The following is a 16,080-nucleotide window of genomic DNA, read 5'->3' as shown; positions in this document are numbered from 1 at the left end:
ATCCCAGCTCAGCCTGAGTCCCTGAGACATGGGGGTGTAGAGAGACGTCCCCCTGGGGACCTTTAAATCAGCCTGTCTAGTCTCCATGACCCTGGAGGACTCCCAGCTTCTCATCTCCATAACCCCGTACTCCCCCCTTTCTTTTCCTGTAGCCCCAGGGATGAGACAGGAAGGGGGGAGAATGCCTGGGCCTGGAGGAGGAGCAGATGTGGGGGCTGGGTAGGGAACAACTAAAGGCGGGCTGGGGACAGGCTACAAAATGCAGGGGAGGGGGATGGTATGGGAGGAGCTGAACTTGAGGTAACAGTGAAAACAAAAGGAAAAGTTCAAGTACAAGGAAATAAACAGAGTGTCCTGGGAAAAGTGTAAAACTGGATATAAAAGCAACAAAAGAAACACTCCTGGGGGAGAAAACTGCCAATGGCTGTTGGAGGAGAGGGTATAAATGTAGGGGAAAAGGAGAATATGAGGGGGCTGGGTGTCTGAGAGAGATTGGGGGAGAGTAGGAGAGACATCAAGAAATAAACAGGAACGGAACAGGGTGTCTAGAAATAACACGTGGAAGACGAGGCTGAACTGAAGGCAGCTCAAAAGGGGCTTAGAAATGTACCGATCCGGATGCAAGGGGAGACGGCTGCTCACTCATTTCAGGTTTCTACCTTGACATGGTTGCTGTATCAGTGTCATTAAAACATAAACTCCTTCTCCCATCTGTGTGCCTCTTTGCCATTGACGTGGGGATTAAAGCTGCTTCTGTGCTCCTTTTCATTCTGATGGGCTTTTACGGTATTAAAAAATGGGGGGCAGAAAAGACAAGTCTGATTTGTCCTGTTGCTGGGTGAGGAGGGGTTAGATTTGTTTCTGGTCTGGGTGGGTCCTCCCAGGCTATGGTGTCTAGGGGGGGTGTTCATGGGATGGGAGCTGTTCCCACAGACTGTCTCTGAGTATCCACACTAGGAAGCAGGCAGGGCTGTTCCTAGAGAAACATGGGGGACCAGAGCAAACCGCTCCCACAATGCCCCAGAACTCCTCCGCCTCTTCCCCCAGCCCCAACTCCTGCTCTACCCCCTCCCATCCCCACTGCCCCCCTTTCTCCAAGCCCCCTCTCCTGTGTGACATGAGCCAGGAGATTACTGGGGGGCCAGGCAGAGGGTGGGAACAGGGGCCAGCCCCACACGCTCATCATGGTGGGGCCCCACCCATGTCCCGGCCCCACCCATGTCCCAGCCCCACTGCGCTCTGCTCCACCCTGGGGCCAGGCGGCAGAGGGCAGCAGGCTAGGAGCCGGGTGGAGCCAGGCCGGTGGGGACAGTGTCACTGCGGCTGGGCACTTGCACCCGCACTGGGCGGGGGAGGGGGGAATGGCTCCGGCGCCCTGCGGCGAGGGAGCCGAGCGACCGTTGGGGAACCGGTTCTAACCGGATTTTCCCGCCTTGGCGAGAGTTCCGCTCCCCTCAGGGGACCCGCCCAGGGGGCTGTATGAGATGGGGGTGGCGCCATCACTGCTGTCTGCCCCGAACCACCCCCACCGCTCTCTTCTCTCCCCACATAACATCTAGGGACTCCCCAGCCTCCGCCCCACATCCCCTGATTCTGGATCATTCCCCAAGGCTCTTCTTCTGGGTTCACTTTATATCTCATCTCCTCTTTAGCCAGGAAGGGGATGGGGCAATAAAACACCTGAGTGAGTCACAGGGGACAGACCCTGGACCAGAGGAACGGGGCCGTCGCCTTCCGCATAGAAAGATCAAACGCCTCCCACCTATTGTACCCTGGGTATCGACCCATCAGGATCGTCCACATGCATCCCTGTTCTCGCTTTTAAACTTTTCTCTGCTCACTGTGGGGCCCCTTTTATTTCTTGTAGCCTTCTTTCATTATGAGGATGCTTAACCGCAGGGAGAGGGATAGCTCAGTGGTTTGAGCACTGACCTGCTAAACCCAGAGTCCTGAGCTCAACCCTGTAAGAGGGCTGTGTAGGAGTCTGGAGCAAATTTGTCAGGGATGGTATTTGGTCCTGCCCTCAGGGGGGGACTGGGCTGGATGACCTCTGCAGGTCTCTCTTCCAGCTCTAGAGAGGTGTATATCTCCATATTTAAAACCTCCGTAACACACGACCAAATACTGAGGTGCTGAATGAAGCAGGATTAGCCAGCTCAGGAGGGAAAAGAGGTGAATTTGATTTCCTGATCTGGAGTCAAAAGGTCCCCTGCAACATCACTTTCTGAACAGCAAAGTATATAAGTATTATACTCTCCCTCTTGTGAGCCGGGGGGGAGGGAAGGGGCAGCCCACGCTGAAAATGAAACAACTAAATGGGTAGCTCTGGGGAGCTACGAACCCTGCACCTGCCCTGGGTGGGGCCAGAAACTGCTGCTCCCCCCAAACCAGGAAGGAGGGACCCAGGGTCCCCATTCCTACCTCTGCCTTGGCCAGGGGCAGGTGGAGCCCTGGGCAACAGAAGGTGCCTCTGTGTGTCCTGAGCCAGTTGTGGCCCGAGAGCTGGTTTTCTCTTGAAGGCTATGTCTACACTGGCCCCTAAAAACGGAAAAGCGATGCAAATCAGGTAAGTCAGCATAGGGAAATCCGCGGGAGATTTAAATATCCCCCGCGGATTTAAATAAACATGTCCGCTGCTTTTTTTCCGGCTTGGGGAAAAGCTGGAAAAAAGCGTCTAGACTGGCGCGATCCTCCGGAATAAAGCCCTTTTCCGGAGGATCTCTTATTCCTACTTCTTATTTAAATCCGCGGGGGATATTTAAATCCCCCGCGGATTTCCCTATGCTGACTTACCTGATTTGCATCGCTTTTCCATTTTTAGGGGCCAGTGTAGACGTAGCCCTAGTGTCTCTTGCTCAGACCCCACACAGAGCAGGGAGCTGCCCATCTGAGAGGGTTGGTCTGATCTGCCCTTGCAGCACAAGGAGACGCTCTGGACCTTCTCGCTCCAGAGCTGGGCACTGAGGACGGGTCCCACACGGGGGGCTGCCAGGCTGGTGTGGGACCCTCTGCGCCAGGTTAACCTCACGGATCCACAAAGGACATTCAGTCCCAGTTCAGCACAGGGAGGTGGAGGTGGAACTAGAGCGGCGAAGGGGAGGGGGGGGCGACAGTGCAAATAGGGGGATGGGTGGGGTAGGGAGGTGACCTGTGGGACTGAAGGCTGCAGGGGAGCCCATTGCCAATCTGCAGTAACAGCTGGGCCTGGGAGGGGGGAGCATGTGGGGCTGGGGGGCTGGCCCACGGCTGCCACAGAAGGTACCTCCAGCCCTAGGTACAAAGCAGCACGGGGCAGGCACAGGGCAGATGCCAATTGCCCCCCATGGTCCCAGCCAGGTAAGAAGGGCAGAGGGGAGGTGCTGCGAGGTGGGTCTCAGTCTGGCACCACTGAAAGCCTCGATCCAGCCTGCCGAGCTCCAGGGCTGGGCCCTCAGCGTCCCAGTGACGCAAGCTCAGGGGTCGCCCTGTTTAGATGGCAGCGGTGTCTCTCTGGCAGACCCGTCTGAGCCCCGCATCACATGCCTCTGAGTGGAGCCATCTGCCCCAGTCCGAGTGCCCCTGTTCCCAGCCGCAGTGCCTGAGACCAGGATGCTGCCGGACAGAGAATCCGTGTTACTGCAGCTCCTTGGGACAAGGGAGGCCCTGGGCGGCCCCTTTCCTCCCCCCTGCGCCACTCAGAAACTTGTGGGGTCAGGGAGGTCTCAGGCTGAACAACACTTCCTGGACTCACTGGCACAAGAGAGGGTTGTCCCCCACTTCCCCCCGTTACCCCAATGACTGCAATAGGGGCAGGGAGATGCCAGAGCTCTGGACATGGCCTGGTATAGCACGGTTGACCCCCCTCCCCCCGCCAGCATTGGGGAGGGGAACTGGAGTAGGGAGGTTCTAGAACTTCATCCTCCCCGGTACCAAGGCTCTAGAACCCAGGACTCCCTGGGAAGGGGGGTCCCCCTGCTGTGATGTAGATACGGGACCCTGGTCTCCTTGGTAACGGATCCCCCTAGTGATATAGATACAATGGGGTCCCCGCAGTGATGTAGCGCCACAGCCCCGTCTCCTTGGTAACGGGGGGGGGGGTCCCCCAATGACGTAGTTCCTGACACCGGTCTCCTTGGTCATGGGGTCCCCCTGGTGATGTAGCACAGGGACCGGTCCCCTTGTGCCCCACACAGCGTACAGCCCTGCACCTACAGCCCCCGCCCGGGCTCCCCGAGCAGTGTGCGCTGGCCGCGCAGACGACTGCTAAGTGGCCAGGCGGGGACGGAGGGGCGTGTCCCTTGCTTCCCGTTGGGCGGAGCCTTGGGAGGCCGAGCGGTGATTGGCGGGGCCCCAGATGTCCCATGGCCTTCGCCCGCCCGCCCGGCGTCTGGGGGCAGGAGCCTCAGGCGGGCCTGGGCAAGTGGCGGGGCCGGTTCCCAGAGGAACTTGTAAGCCAAAGGCCCCCCAGTCCTGACCCTCCGAGCCTCCATGGCCCGCGGGGCAGTTCCCGGGCTGCCAGCGGCCTGAGCCCCGTACGATGCGCAACACGGCCGGGCTGTTCCTCTGCCGGGCTCCCCTGCAGGCCGAGCTGGGTCAGCCTGTGCCCCGCTTGCCTCTGGCCGGGGGGAGAAGGGTGCTGATGTCAGGCTGTCCCTCCTCCCCGCCCCACTCCTGTATCCTGTCTAATGGGGGGAGGGGATGGAGGAAGCTTGGCAAATCTCTGTCATTCCCACAAGCACACAGTATCCCTCACTCTCATCTCCCCACCCAGCAAATACCTGGGTTTTTGTTATTTCTGTTACTCCTGGCAAGGTGGGGTTTTATGGGCTTTTGACTGGACTGTGCTTTTCATAATTTTCTTTTCCCTCTTACGCTCAAATGGCATTGGTTGCGTGGTGAGTTCTAAAATGCCAAACCTGTCGTGGCTGGAGTAAGTATCCCTGTGGGAATTGCTGCTCCTGGACATGGCCGGCATGTCCCTGTGGCCTCAGAGAGGCAGATGAGGGGGTCTCCACATGCTGTCCTTGCCTATAGACACTGCTCCTGCAGCTCCCATTGATCAGTGATGGGGAACCATGGCCAGTAGAAGCTGCCGACTCAGTGCCTGTAGATGAGGGGCAGCACATGGCACCCTGGAGCTACTGCTCAGCTGCTTTCAGGAGTGGTGCAGGGGCATGGCAGGAATACACTTCCCTTAACCCCACTGCTTCGCCATCCGGAAGCCATATTAGTTAAATGCTGCCCAGCCAGAGCCCGCTTCTTGAACCCCTGTCCCAGTCATGCTCCCAACCTCCTGCCCCAGACGTGAGTTCCCCTGGACCCAAACTCCTTCCTAGAGCTTGCACCCTGAACCCCTCTTGGACACTAATCGCCTGCCCAGGGCTAATCCCGGAGCCCCTCCTACACTCTGAATCCTTTGGCCCAAGTCCAGAGCCTGAACCTCTACCCCAGCCTGGTGCAAGTGAGTGAGGATGGGGGAGGAAGGGGGTTGGAGTGAGCAGGGGGAGGCTTGAAGAAGGGGTGGAGCCTCAAAGAAGAGGTGGGAAGGAAGTGAGGCAAGGGGATTTGGGTTTGAGGTTGATCTTACATTTCACTTTAATCAAAAAAGTGATCGAGTGGTTAAAACGGTTAGAGCCCCCTGATTTACACTCTTCCAGCCCTCCCACCCCCAGCCCTGACTAACTGCCTGACTCATGTTTGAGAATCGTACCAGGCTAACAACATGGGTTAGGTACAGTGGCTGCTTCTGAACAGAAATAGAGTCATAGACACAGAGACCCTGAGCATAAAGAATATTTGGGTCCCACCCCTGATTAAAAACACAACAGTATCAAAATGTATTCATACAAAGTCTCCGTTTGGTGTTTACACACAGCATTCATAATAAAGTCAATCCTATCCCAGGTCACTATGAATCAATTAATTGCTCCATTTTTTTTACATTGAAAATTAATCTGGCCAGATATTGCCCATTCCTCAGAGGTGTTCATAGCTAATCTGGACAACACTGGTGTTACAAGAATCAGTCATTCTCAGGTCAACACATGGTTCTTTCATCTCTCCCAGTTTTCTTAAACCCTGACCATTATGTTTGCAATTTATCACATAAGCTCTGACAATATGTTCAAAAAAATCAGATGTGCGCCAATCAAGTCTGAGGACTAACTATGTCAGCTAATCAGAAACTATCCACTTAGGCTTGAATAAAGTTCTTAGCTGGTTAACTCACTACAAAGGCAATTTCTCCCGTTTCAATATTCACGTCTCCAACCACAAATGCTGTGAATGAGACACACCCAGAGTATCTCTGCCCATTGCCAATTAAACATCTTATCAATAATACAAATAATTATTCCTAACAAACTAAATAAGCCAACATAAACAAAGGCATGTTGATGGACTTTGTCGGCCGGAAATATGATGCGTCTACTGCGGGGGTGATACTGCCTTGCATTGGCATGGTCCTTGGGATTCAAGCTTATTTTCTAGGAATAAAGCAGACAGTGAAAATAACTCCTGCGCAGTTTGTCTGGTACCAGACAGGGCCTTATCAGAGTGAGCCCCTCCTGGAATGTGGTTGCTAGGGAAACCAGGGTCAAGTGAAAGGCTTATGCTGTGTTCCCAGGCCTGGCCTCAACTTTAGGATTTGAATGGGAATTCTTAGCAAGAGCCCCTGGACTGCCTCAGTTTACCCCTACAGTTCCATTTCAGGTTAGCCCACAATTCCCTCATGACATTCATAGTTGAGTGAGCCAGGGCTGGTAGCTGTACACACAGCAGGGCGGTGTCAATCCATGCTGTATTTAGGGAGAAGCACCCTGAAAGCAAAGCCGGGGTCCATAGCACTGTCATCTTGTCTCCAAAGCCAAGTGGGAGAATGAAACTAGTGAAGTCTGATATTAGTTGAGTAATGGGGTAAATAACGCAATGGACATGGCAAGACTCCACACTAAAAGCCCAAGGCTGGGCACCATGAGCGGGGAGCATCTACAAAGGCCTCAGAGGTGCAGGTGGGGTAAAGAGGTCTACACCATAACATATTAGGATGAACTAAATCATCCTGCATTAGGACGGGCAGGGGCAGGGACAGGGGCATCCAGAGGCCCCCAAACTGGCTGGAGGCATGAAAAATCCACAAAAAGTCTCTACTTCACAGTATATTTTGCAATGACAAAAGAGGCAGCGAACAGCCTGGCAGAAGAGGGGAGACAGGAACTCAGGCTGGGGGGCAAAAGTGACTGAACATTGAGAGGGGAGGGAGAGATGATTTCAGGGTTCCCACTGGGGGGGGGGGGGAACAGGGCTGAGGTTTCCATGCCCGTGAGCAGGACAGCAGAGATTTCTCCCTGCCCGCTCCTCTTGGGAATGTCGGGGGAGACTTCGCTGGGGGTCAAGGTACTGGGAATTCCCCAGCTCTCATGGGGAGGGTCTGGCAGAGGGGGCTCTGTCTGTGGGGCACAGAGTGGCAGTTAGTCACGGACGTGGGGGAGGGGTGACAGAGGTGGGGGCTCTGTCTGTGGGGCAAGTTTGGGGCCTGGCAGATGTTTCGGAGGAGTTACTGTCAGTCTGGACTCATCACACTTCATGCAAAAGCGCCATAGAGTCTGAAAAAAGAAAGAGCAGAACACGCCCAGAAAGGCAGCACTGACCGATACAAAGTGCAACCCGCCTATTTCCCAGAAGAAAGAAGTTACACTAAACTCTCTGGTCTCTGCACAAGAAGCCATGGCTGCTGTGAATCCAGCAAAGGCGCTCCAGGATGAAGTGACCTGTTCCATTTGCCTGGAGTATTTCAACGATCCGGTGGCTCTCGACTGTGATCACAGCTACTGCCGAGGCTGCATCATCCAGTCCTGGGGGAGACTCCCTGCAAATGTCTCCTGCCCCCCAGTGCAGACGGACCTTTCCCCAGGGGAACCTGAGGCCGAACAGGCAGCTGAGGAGTATTGTGGACGCAGCCAGAGATCTCCGGTTGCAGGCAGGGATGAAACCAGCCCCAGAGAAACTGTGTGAAAAACACCAGGAGCCTCTCAAACTCTTCTGCAGAGAGGATGGAATCCCCATCTGTGTGGTGTGTGACAGATCCAAGGGGAACCGAGGTCACACTGTGATTCCTGCCGAGGAAGCTGCCGAAGAATTCCAGGTAGGGAAATGTCGACTGCAATCCCTGCCCTCGTGGGACTGAGGGGGAGCACTGGGGAGCAGCTCCCGCCCTGGGAATCTAGCCGATACGGTCAGAGGTAGGACTGCAGGAAGCAGGGACGGCCTGGTGATATGGCACCGCAGCAGGGTCATTGCCGCTCGAGTCCCCCTCGTGGCATGGGGTAGCCCTGCCTCAGTTTCCCAAAATAGACTCACAATTACATTTTTTGTGACCAGTAACAGCCCTGCTCTCCCGGCAGGGACTCTCAGGACTTTGAGTCTGGAGTTTGACCTTATCATCCTGAACAAGATCCAGTGTCTCCTCTGCCTGCTCCAGGGGCCTCCTCCCTCTGGCTTTCCATGGGCCCCTGTTTTACCTACCCCAGGCCGTGTTGGATCCCATGGCCCTCACCCTGCCCTTCATTGTCCCTTCCTGGGGAAGAGAACTGACTATGTCACTGGCAGGGCTGACACCCAATGTTCCTTCTAAAATTATCCATTAGTGTGTGGAATAAATTTTGTTCTGTGCGCCAAGGCATGCATGGCTGAGTACCACCCATAGAAACACCTACTGCCAGCTGTGGGCGACTGGGCACTCTGCTAATCAGCTGGGCAGCACTGGAATCTCTCCTGGGTGGCTGCTCAAGTGCCCGGCTGACAGGGACCCTGCTGAGAGCTCCTCCTTGAAAGGGCCAACCAGCCTGTGCCCAGCCTCCTCCCCACCCACCTCTCCTGATCACAGACATGCAGGTTTCTCTTTGGGATTTATCTCTTTAGACTTGAAAGTAGGAATAAGAGATCTTCCGGAAAAGGGTTTATTTTCCGGAAAATCGCGTCTAGACTGGCGCTTTACTCCGGCATAACCCCGAGCCGGAAAAAAGCGGCAGCCATGTAAATGCAAATGCCGCGGGGGATATTTAAATCCCCCGCGGATTTGCAATTCTGAAGTGTCTCATTAGCATCCCTTTTCCGGAAAGGGGTGCCAATGTAGACACAGCCCCGGTGTGAGAAGGGGCAGGCTCAGCAGCCAGAGGAGATGGCTCCTGAACTGGTAAAGTGAGTCCGTGGTTTCTCCCGGAAAGTTTTTGTGCTGTCGGAGAGTCTGAGGGAGTTCAAAGGTACCTTTGGGGGGACCCGGGAAGGAGAATGGTGCTGATCAATTGGTTCATGATTAGATGATGCTTCTATGTAATTGGGGGCTGAATGGCACAGACTTGGGTTTCAAGACACTCGAGTCGATTAATTCAAAGCCTTATTTGTTCAGAAGCAGCCTTTGCAATTACAGTGATTGTGAGAGCGAGAAATGACAGAGAGAAAGAAACACGCTTAGTTCCCTTCTCCTGGGGAATGCCAAGGCATGAATAATCTCTTCTGTGATGCTAGGACCACCCTTTATGGTATCTGACCTGTTACACACATGCAGATTATACCTGGAATGGTCTTGTTCCAATCACCTTTGTTTTAGGAGCAGTAAGGGGCTTGTATGATTCACAAACTGCCGGTGGTGGCCCGTCAATACAGGCAAACTAGGCAGTAGCCTAGGGCGCCAAGATGAATGGTTGTTGAGATCTTTAGGCGGGGCTGCTGATCGCACGCCAATCGTGCATTTCGCCTAGGGTGCCAGTTACTGGAAGCTCGTCTAGGGCTGCTCCTGCATGCTGCACAGACAGAAACAGTCAGTCTAATTGTCAGGACTTGTGCTGTCCAAGCAATGTTTCAGTTACTCTCTTTTCCGATTCATTACTGCTCAGCACAGGCTGATGTGCAGGGGTCACTTCTCCACAGGGGGTTCTGGACATCGCTCCCTGGCCCGGGCAGGTCACTTCGGGTGTCTGTCTGCAAGCACCTTGTGTGGGCGACACATCTGTGTCCTTCAGACCAAAACAGGAACGTGGCACTTTAAGAGCAACATCACGGAAGGAAACATTTCCCTTATGTCCAGCACACAGCCCACCAAGCCCAAACCGAGCCAATCAGCATCAGTCAGAGGTGGAGGGAGGGGGACAATAATTTTTGGTGGGGGCCACTCCAAGACTTTGGAAATTGGCCAAGGGCTGCACTTTGCTGTGGCGGGGATGCAAGGTCTAGGTTGGAGGTTGGGTGCAGAAGGCTGCACTGGGTAAGAGACTGTAGTGCAGGAGATGCAGTGGGGTCTGAGAGGGAGTTTGGGGTGGTGATCTGGGTCGGGGGGTGGGGTGTAGGGTAAGGGAGGGGGTCTGGATATAGGAGAGGATTCTGGCCTGGGAGAGAAATGTAGGGGGGGAGGGTACTGGTTTTTGGAGGGAGCTGTGATCTGAGAGAAGGGGAAAAGAGGAGTGCAGAGTGCAGAGGGTTTGGGTGGTGACCTGGACCAGGGTATTGGGGTGTATGGTCAGGGAGAGGGTCTTGGTGCAGGAGAAGATTCTGGCCTGGGGAAGGGATGTAGGACGGGGTACAGGGTCTGGGAGGGAGCTGTGACCTGGGGCAGGGGGTACACTCGGTTTGGATGGTGACCTAGGGAATTGAGTTGGGATGCAGGAGGGGTTGGGGTGCTAGAGGCAGGCTCTGACTGGAGGCACTTACCTACATAGCTCCCAGCCAGCGGCCCTGCAGCACCCCCAAGGCAGGCTGGGCTCCCTGCCTGCTGCAGCCCCAGATCACTAAAATTTCAGGCTGCTCCCTCCATGTGGCTCTCAGCTCCGGGAGGGGGAAGAGGCTTTAGGCTGATTCGTCCAATTCCCTGTAATGGGGCCCTGCACCTAAGCGGGCCCCGCTCCTGGGTTCGCGGCGCATGGGTAGGACCCCAGATGCATGGTGTATGTGGGGCCCAACCCCCAAAATCAGGCCCTGTGCTTCTTAAAGCCGGCCCTGATTCCCTCCACACGGTGCCTGGGCTCTGTCATGGCCCCTCCCCGCCATGTAGTGAGCTGCCCCTTGGGCTGGGCCGAGATCTCAGGGCTGCTCCGCACTCAGAGCGGGGCACCCCTGGAGGCAGGAGAGTCCCTGAGTCACTGCCCAGCTGGGGCAGATTCTGTCCCTGACGCCATCAACCCCCCCAGGGCCGAGCTCTGCCCCTCACGCTCTGATTCTCCTCCCCCCCCCAGCCAACGTCTGGATCCAGACACGGCACATCCCGAACTCGTCATGTCGGAGGATGGGAAACGTGTGAGATGTGGACATACATGGCATCCACCTCCCGACACCCTGGAGAAATTTGTCTCTGTGCCCTGCATGCTGGGCTGTGAGAGCTTTACTTTGGGGAAACATTACTGGGAGGTGGAGGTGGGGGATGGGCCATGCTGGGCTGTGGGGGTGGCTAGAGAGTCAGTGAGCAGAAAGGGATGGATCAGCCTGTGTCCGAAGGATGGGATCTGGGCTGTAGGGCGGTGGGGGGACCAGTTCCAGGCTCTCACTGACCCTCACACTCCCCTGTCCCTGCACCCCCCAGCAGGATCCGGGTTTGTCTGGACTGTGACCGGGGGCAGGTGACATTTATTGATGCTGGTACCAAGGCCCCGATCTTCACTTTCCCGCCGGGCTCCCTCCCTGGGGAGAGAGTCCAACCCTGGTTCTGGGTGGGGGACACAGACACTGAGCTCCATATGTCTCCCTGACACCAGCCCCTTTAGCCTCCCACATCCCAGCCTCTGTGACCTGGGAGGACTCCCCTGTATGCATCCCCTGGCTCCTCATATCTCTGGCCCCAGAAGCTGCTCCCCCTGCCTCGCAGATCCAGATGTGCGAGGTGCAAGAAATGTACTGCATCCCCAGGGAGCAGCCAAGTCCTGCAGGGCAGAGGTGGGGGCTGGGCAGGGGTAGAACTAACATCTGGGCTAGGGACAGGCGGAGCTGGGGGTGGCAGGACACAGAATTAACCCATCAGGGTTGGGGAGAAGCTGGAGGCTCTGCAGCAGCAGGAGGCGATTTGCAGAGATCTGGGTCCATTGGCAGAGCCAGAGGGGAAGCGGTAAAATCAGGACAAACAATGGGACCTAATCACAGGCCCAGCCACTGCCCCAATCTTGGGGTCCCTGGTCACATTCTTGGGGGGAGGGTCTCTAGGCCCTGCCTCAGCTGTGTCACCCCCTGTGCCATGAGCTGACCCTTCAAAGTCCCACGTGATGAGACCCCCCCCAGTCTCCCAGAGCTTCATGCCAAGTTGATCTCTCTTTGCACAAGTCCTGCCCCGCATTGCTCTGTGAATTCACTAGACAAAGCATAAGAGAGTTCAGATCAGTGACCAGTGTGACAGCTCTGCCCCTCACGAGGCCCCCGCCTGCCTTGGGGACTCTGGGGGTCAGCTGGGATCAGGAAAGCAGCTGGCCCCCAGCTCCTGAAACTGCTGCCTGCTGGGAACTTTCCTCTCCACTGTAGACCTAGAGACAAGGAATATGTTCTAGATAGGGGCTGGAGTATTGCTACGCTGAACATCACTGCCTGTAAATTGTAACCGCCCATAAAATCTCTGGCACGACACCGTGAGTCCCCAAGCCTGAGTTACAGGGGGGATGTGAGTGTCTGGTAATGGGACAAGCCAGGCAGGGAGCCGTCTGGTAATAGCCAGTGGGAGGCGCTCACAAGAGAACATCAGAACATCAGAGTGGCCAGGCTGGGACAGACCAAAGATTCATATCGCCCAGTTTCCTATCTCTCTGCAGTGGCCAGTGCCAGATGCCCCAGAGACGGTGAACAGAACAGGGAACATCCAGTGATCCCTCCCCTCTCATCCATTCCCAGCCCCCGACACACAGAGGTCAGGGACCCCCTCCCTGCCTAGCCCCTGTGTAACTTGAGTGTCGGGAACTGTGTGTGAATCATTCGCTTTCATTAAATGTTTCCATCTGGTCCTGTGCGGTTGCTCTCTCGTGTGTTCTCCCCTCTAGGAAATGGATTGTTGCCACAAAGGGGTGGGGCTTTGTTGTCTCTATTGCAGTGTTTCTTAAACCGTGTTCTGCAGTGCCGCGAGGCAGTTGGAGGTGTGCCACAGAGAACATCAGAATTCACAATGGCCACCCTTAAAGTTTCCTTGGTGTTCCTGAAAAAAAATATTGTTTGATGTTCCTTGGTGTTAAAAAGTTTAAGAAACACTGCTCTGTTGGGTATTTTTTGTGCGGGGAGGGGTGTTTGCCGTTCAGATTATTCTACTGAACTACTCAGATTTTCTGTGAACTCATGGCTAGATTCAGGTGCCTGGGACACCTGCGCTGCTACGTATGCGTTAGTGCAGACACACTGGGGTGCAGCAGGGTGGGGGCTCTTCAAGGAAATAGGAACATAAGATCAGACATATGGGGTACGTCTAGACTACCGCGTTTTGTCGACAGAAGTTTTGTCGACAGATACTGTCGATAAAACTTCCGTCGACAAAGAGCGTCCAGACACATTGAGTTCTGTTGACAAAGCAAGCTGCTTTGTCGACAGAACTCCGTAGTCTGGACGCAATGTTACAGGCAATAACACCTTCTGTCGACAGAGTTCTGTCGACAGAAGGTGTTATGCCTCGTAAAATGAGGTTTACCAGCGTCGACAAAACTGCTGAGTTCTGTCGACGTTATGTCGACAGAACTCAGCGGTAGTGTAGACGCTGGTATAGTTTTGTCGACAAAAGTCCACTTTTGTCGACAAAACTAGGTAGTCTAGACACACCCATGGAGTCACACCAAAGGCCCATCCAGCCCTGCTGACAGTGGCCAATGGCAGATGCCCCAGAGGGAGTGAACAGAACAAGGAATCATTAAGGGATCCCTCCCCTGTTACCCATTCCCAGCCCCTGTCAAACAGAGTCACCATCCCTGCCCATCCTGGCTAATAAGTACTGACGGACCTAACCTCCATGAATTTATCCAGCTCTTTTTTTAACCCTGTTAGGGTGCGTCTCCACAGCAGGGCTTACCTCAAAATAAGTGAGCTACGTCAACTGCATATCTTATTTTGAAATAGAGCTCTCATCCTACAACTTCCCTTATTCCTCATACAATGTCCTCCAGCTAGACAGTATCTTGAAACAATTTTGAAATAACTATCTGCTGTCTAGAATTGGACTAAGTTATTTCAAAATAAAGTTGCAGTAAAGACATGCCCTTAAATTCCTGGTTTTCACAACATCCTCTGGCAAGGAGTTCCTCAGGTTGACTGTGCGCTGTCCTTTGGTTTGTCTTAAACCTGCTACCTATTAATTTAATTTGGTGACTCCTAGTTCTTAGGTTATGGGAACAAGTTAATAACTTCTCCTTATTCACTTTTTCCACACCTGACATGATCTTATTGATTTATAACATATCGCCCCTTCATCTCCTCTTTTCTAAGCTGAAAAGTCCCAGTCTCTCTCCTCTCTCTCTCTATATGGGACCCTTTCCAAACCCTCATCATTTTTGTTGCCCTTTTCTGAACCAGAGCTGGGATATTTGCTGACTCCCCCCCCACCCCTCCCCCGTATTCTTTCTGGGGTAGAATTGTCCCTGCCATCACACCCATCCCTTTGCATCTGATGAGAAACAGTCACATTCCACATATGTCCCATTGTCCTGGCACAACCAAACTCTGACCTTGCTCTAAGGTAGGATCAGAGAAAGGCTCATGTCGCATTTGGTGGGCCTGCTCTTACCATTAGGACGAGTTCTTTAACAAACAGACTCACACACAGACAGACGGACAGACATGAAAACTCTCTAAGGCTATATATCTACACTACAAAGTTAATTCGAACTAACAGACGTTAGTTCGAATTAACTTTGATAGGCGCTACACATGCAAACCGCTAGTTCGAACTTAATTCTAGTGGAGCGCTTAATTCGAAATAGGTAAACCTCATTCCACGAGGACTAACGCCTAGTTCGAATTAAGGGCTGTGTAGCCACTTAATTCGAACTAGTGGGAGGCTAGCCCTCCCCAGCTTGCCCTGGTGGCCACTCTGGGCACCACCAGGGAAACTCTTCTGCCCCTCTTCAGGCCCCGGAGCCCTTAAAGGGGCACGGGCTGGCTACGGTGCCTGTGCCAGGTGCAAGCCTGCCAGCACCCAGCCAGCAGACCCTGCACCTGGCACGGCTCGAGCCAGCCACCCGCTGCCACCCAGCCCTCCGCCTCTTCCCGGGACCAGGTTGGCGGCTCCCAGAAGCCTGCCCAGGTCCGCAAGAGGCGGGCGCCTGCCTAGTCTAATGCGGACATCATGGACCTCATCCACGACCTCCGCACTAGGCACAGGAAAGTGGCCGTCTAGGGCAGGAGAGCTGCCAGCCTGGCCACCCAGGAGCAGGTTTGCATGAAAATCAAGGTGGTCCATTGAGACCCCCGACCCTGAGCCCTGAGCATAGAATGGCCGTACTGGGTCAGACCAAAGGTCCATCTAGCCCAGTAGCCTGTCTGCCGACAGCGGCCAACACTAGATACCCTGGAGGGGATGGACCGAAGACAATGACCAAGCCATTTGTCTCGTGCCATCCATCTCCAGCCTTCCACAAACAGAGGCCAGGGATGAGCCCCCGATGGGGAGGACTGGTGTGGCTCTGCAGGCTCCTCAGGGTGGAAGCTCTCCTGCAGCCCCCCGATTGACCCCCCCCCCCCGGATGGCAGCCTGCGGCAAGTGCAGCCGGGCTAATGGCCGAGTGCTGTGATGTGCCGAGTGCGGGCACTCAGGGCACTCCAAGCCAGGACTGCTTTGCTGTCCCTCATCGAGTTAGACAAGCGAGCAGGGAACCCCTGAGAACTGTCTGTCCGGGGTGGGGGTCGGGTCCCTTTAAGCACAGCCCTCGGCTAGCCTGAGACAGCAGCTCCACGCTCTAAGTCCTAATCTGATGCCCTGCCGGCACTGCTTCCGGCCATCCTTAACCTCAGTTCAGGGTCCACTCAATGTGGACATGCTAGTTCGAATTAGCAAAACGCTAATTCCAACTAGTTTTTAGGACTAGATGCACTAGTTCGAATTAGCTTAGTTCGAATTAACTAATTCGAATTAAGTTAGTTCAAATTAGTGCTGTAGTGTAG

The 16,080-nt window shown here is 54.7% G+C and overlaps 1 protein-coding gene across 1 annotated transcript in view; it reads left to right on the top strand.

Annotated features, from left to right (window-relative positions):
- Positions 1-16,080, top strand: part of LOC102445914 (uncharacterized) — a 55,311-nt gene that overhangs the window by 18,114 nt on the left and 21,117 nt on the right. Inside the window, 2 exon segments of the mRNA XM_075913375.1 lie at positions 2-34; positions 652-838. Of these exon segments, the coding sequence (XP_075769490.1) occupies positions 2-34; positions 652-838 (220 nt within the window).

This window comes from Pelodiscus sinensis, chromosome 32 (assembly GCF_049634645.1).
Source record: "Pelodiscus sinensis isolate JC-2024 chromosome 32, ASM4963464v1, whole genome shotgun sequence".
Classification (NCBI taxonomy): Eukaryota; Metazoa; Chordata; order Testudines; family Trionychidae; genus Pelodiscus; species Pelodiscus sinensis.
This window is presented reverse-complemented; position numbering and strand designations above follow the sequence as displayed.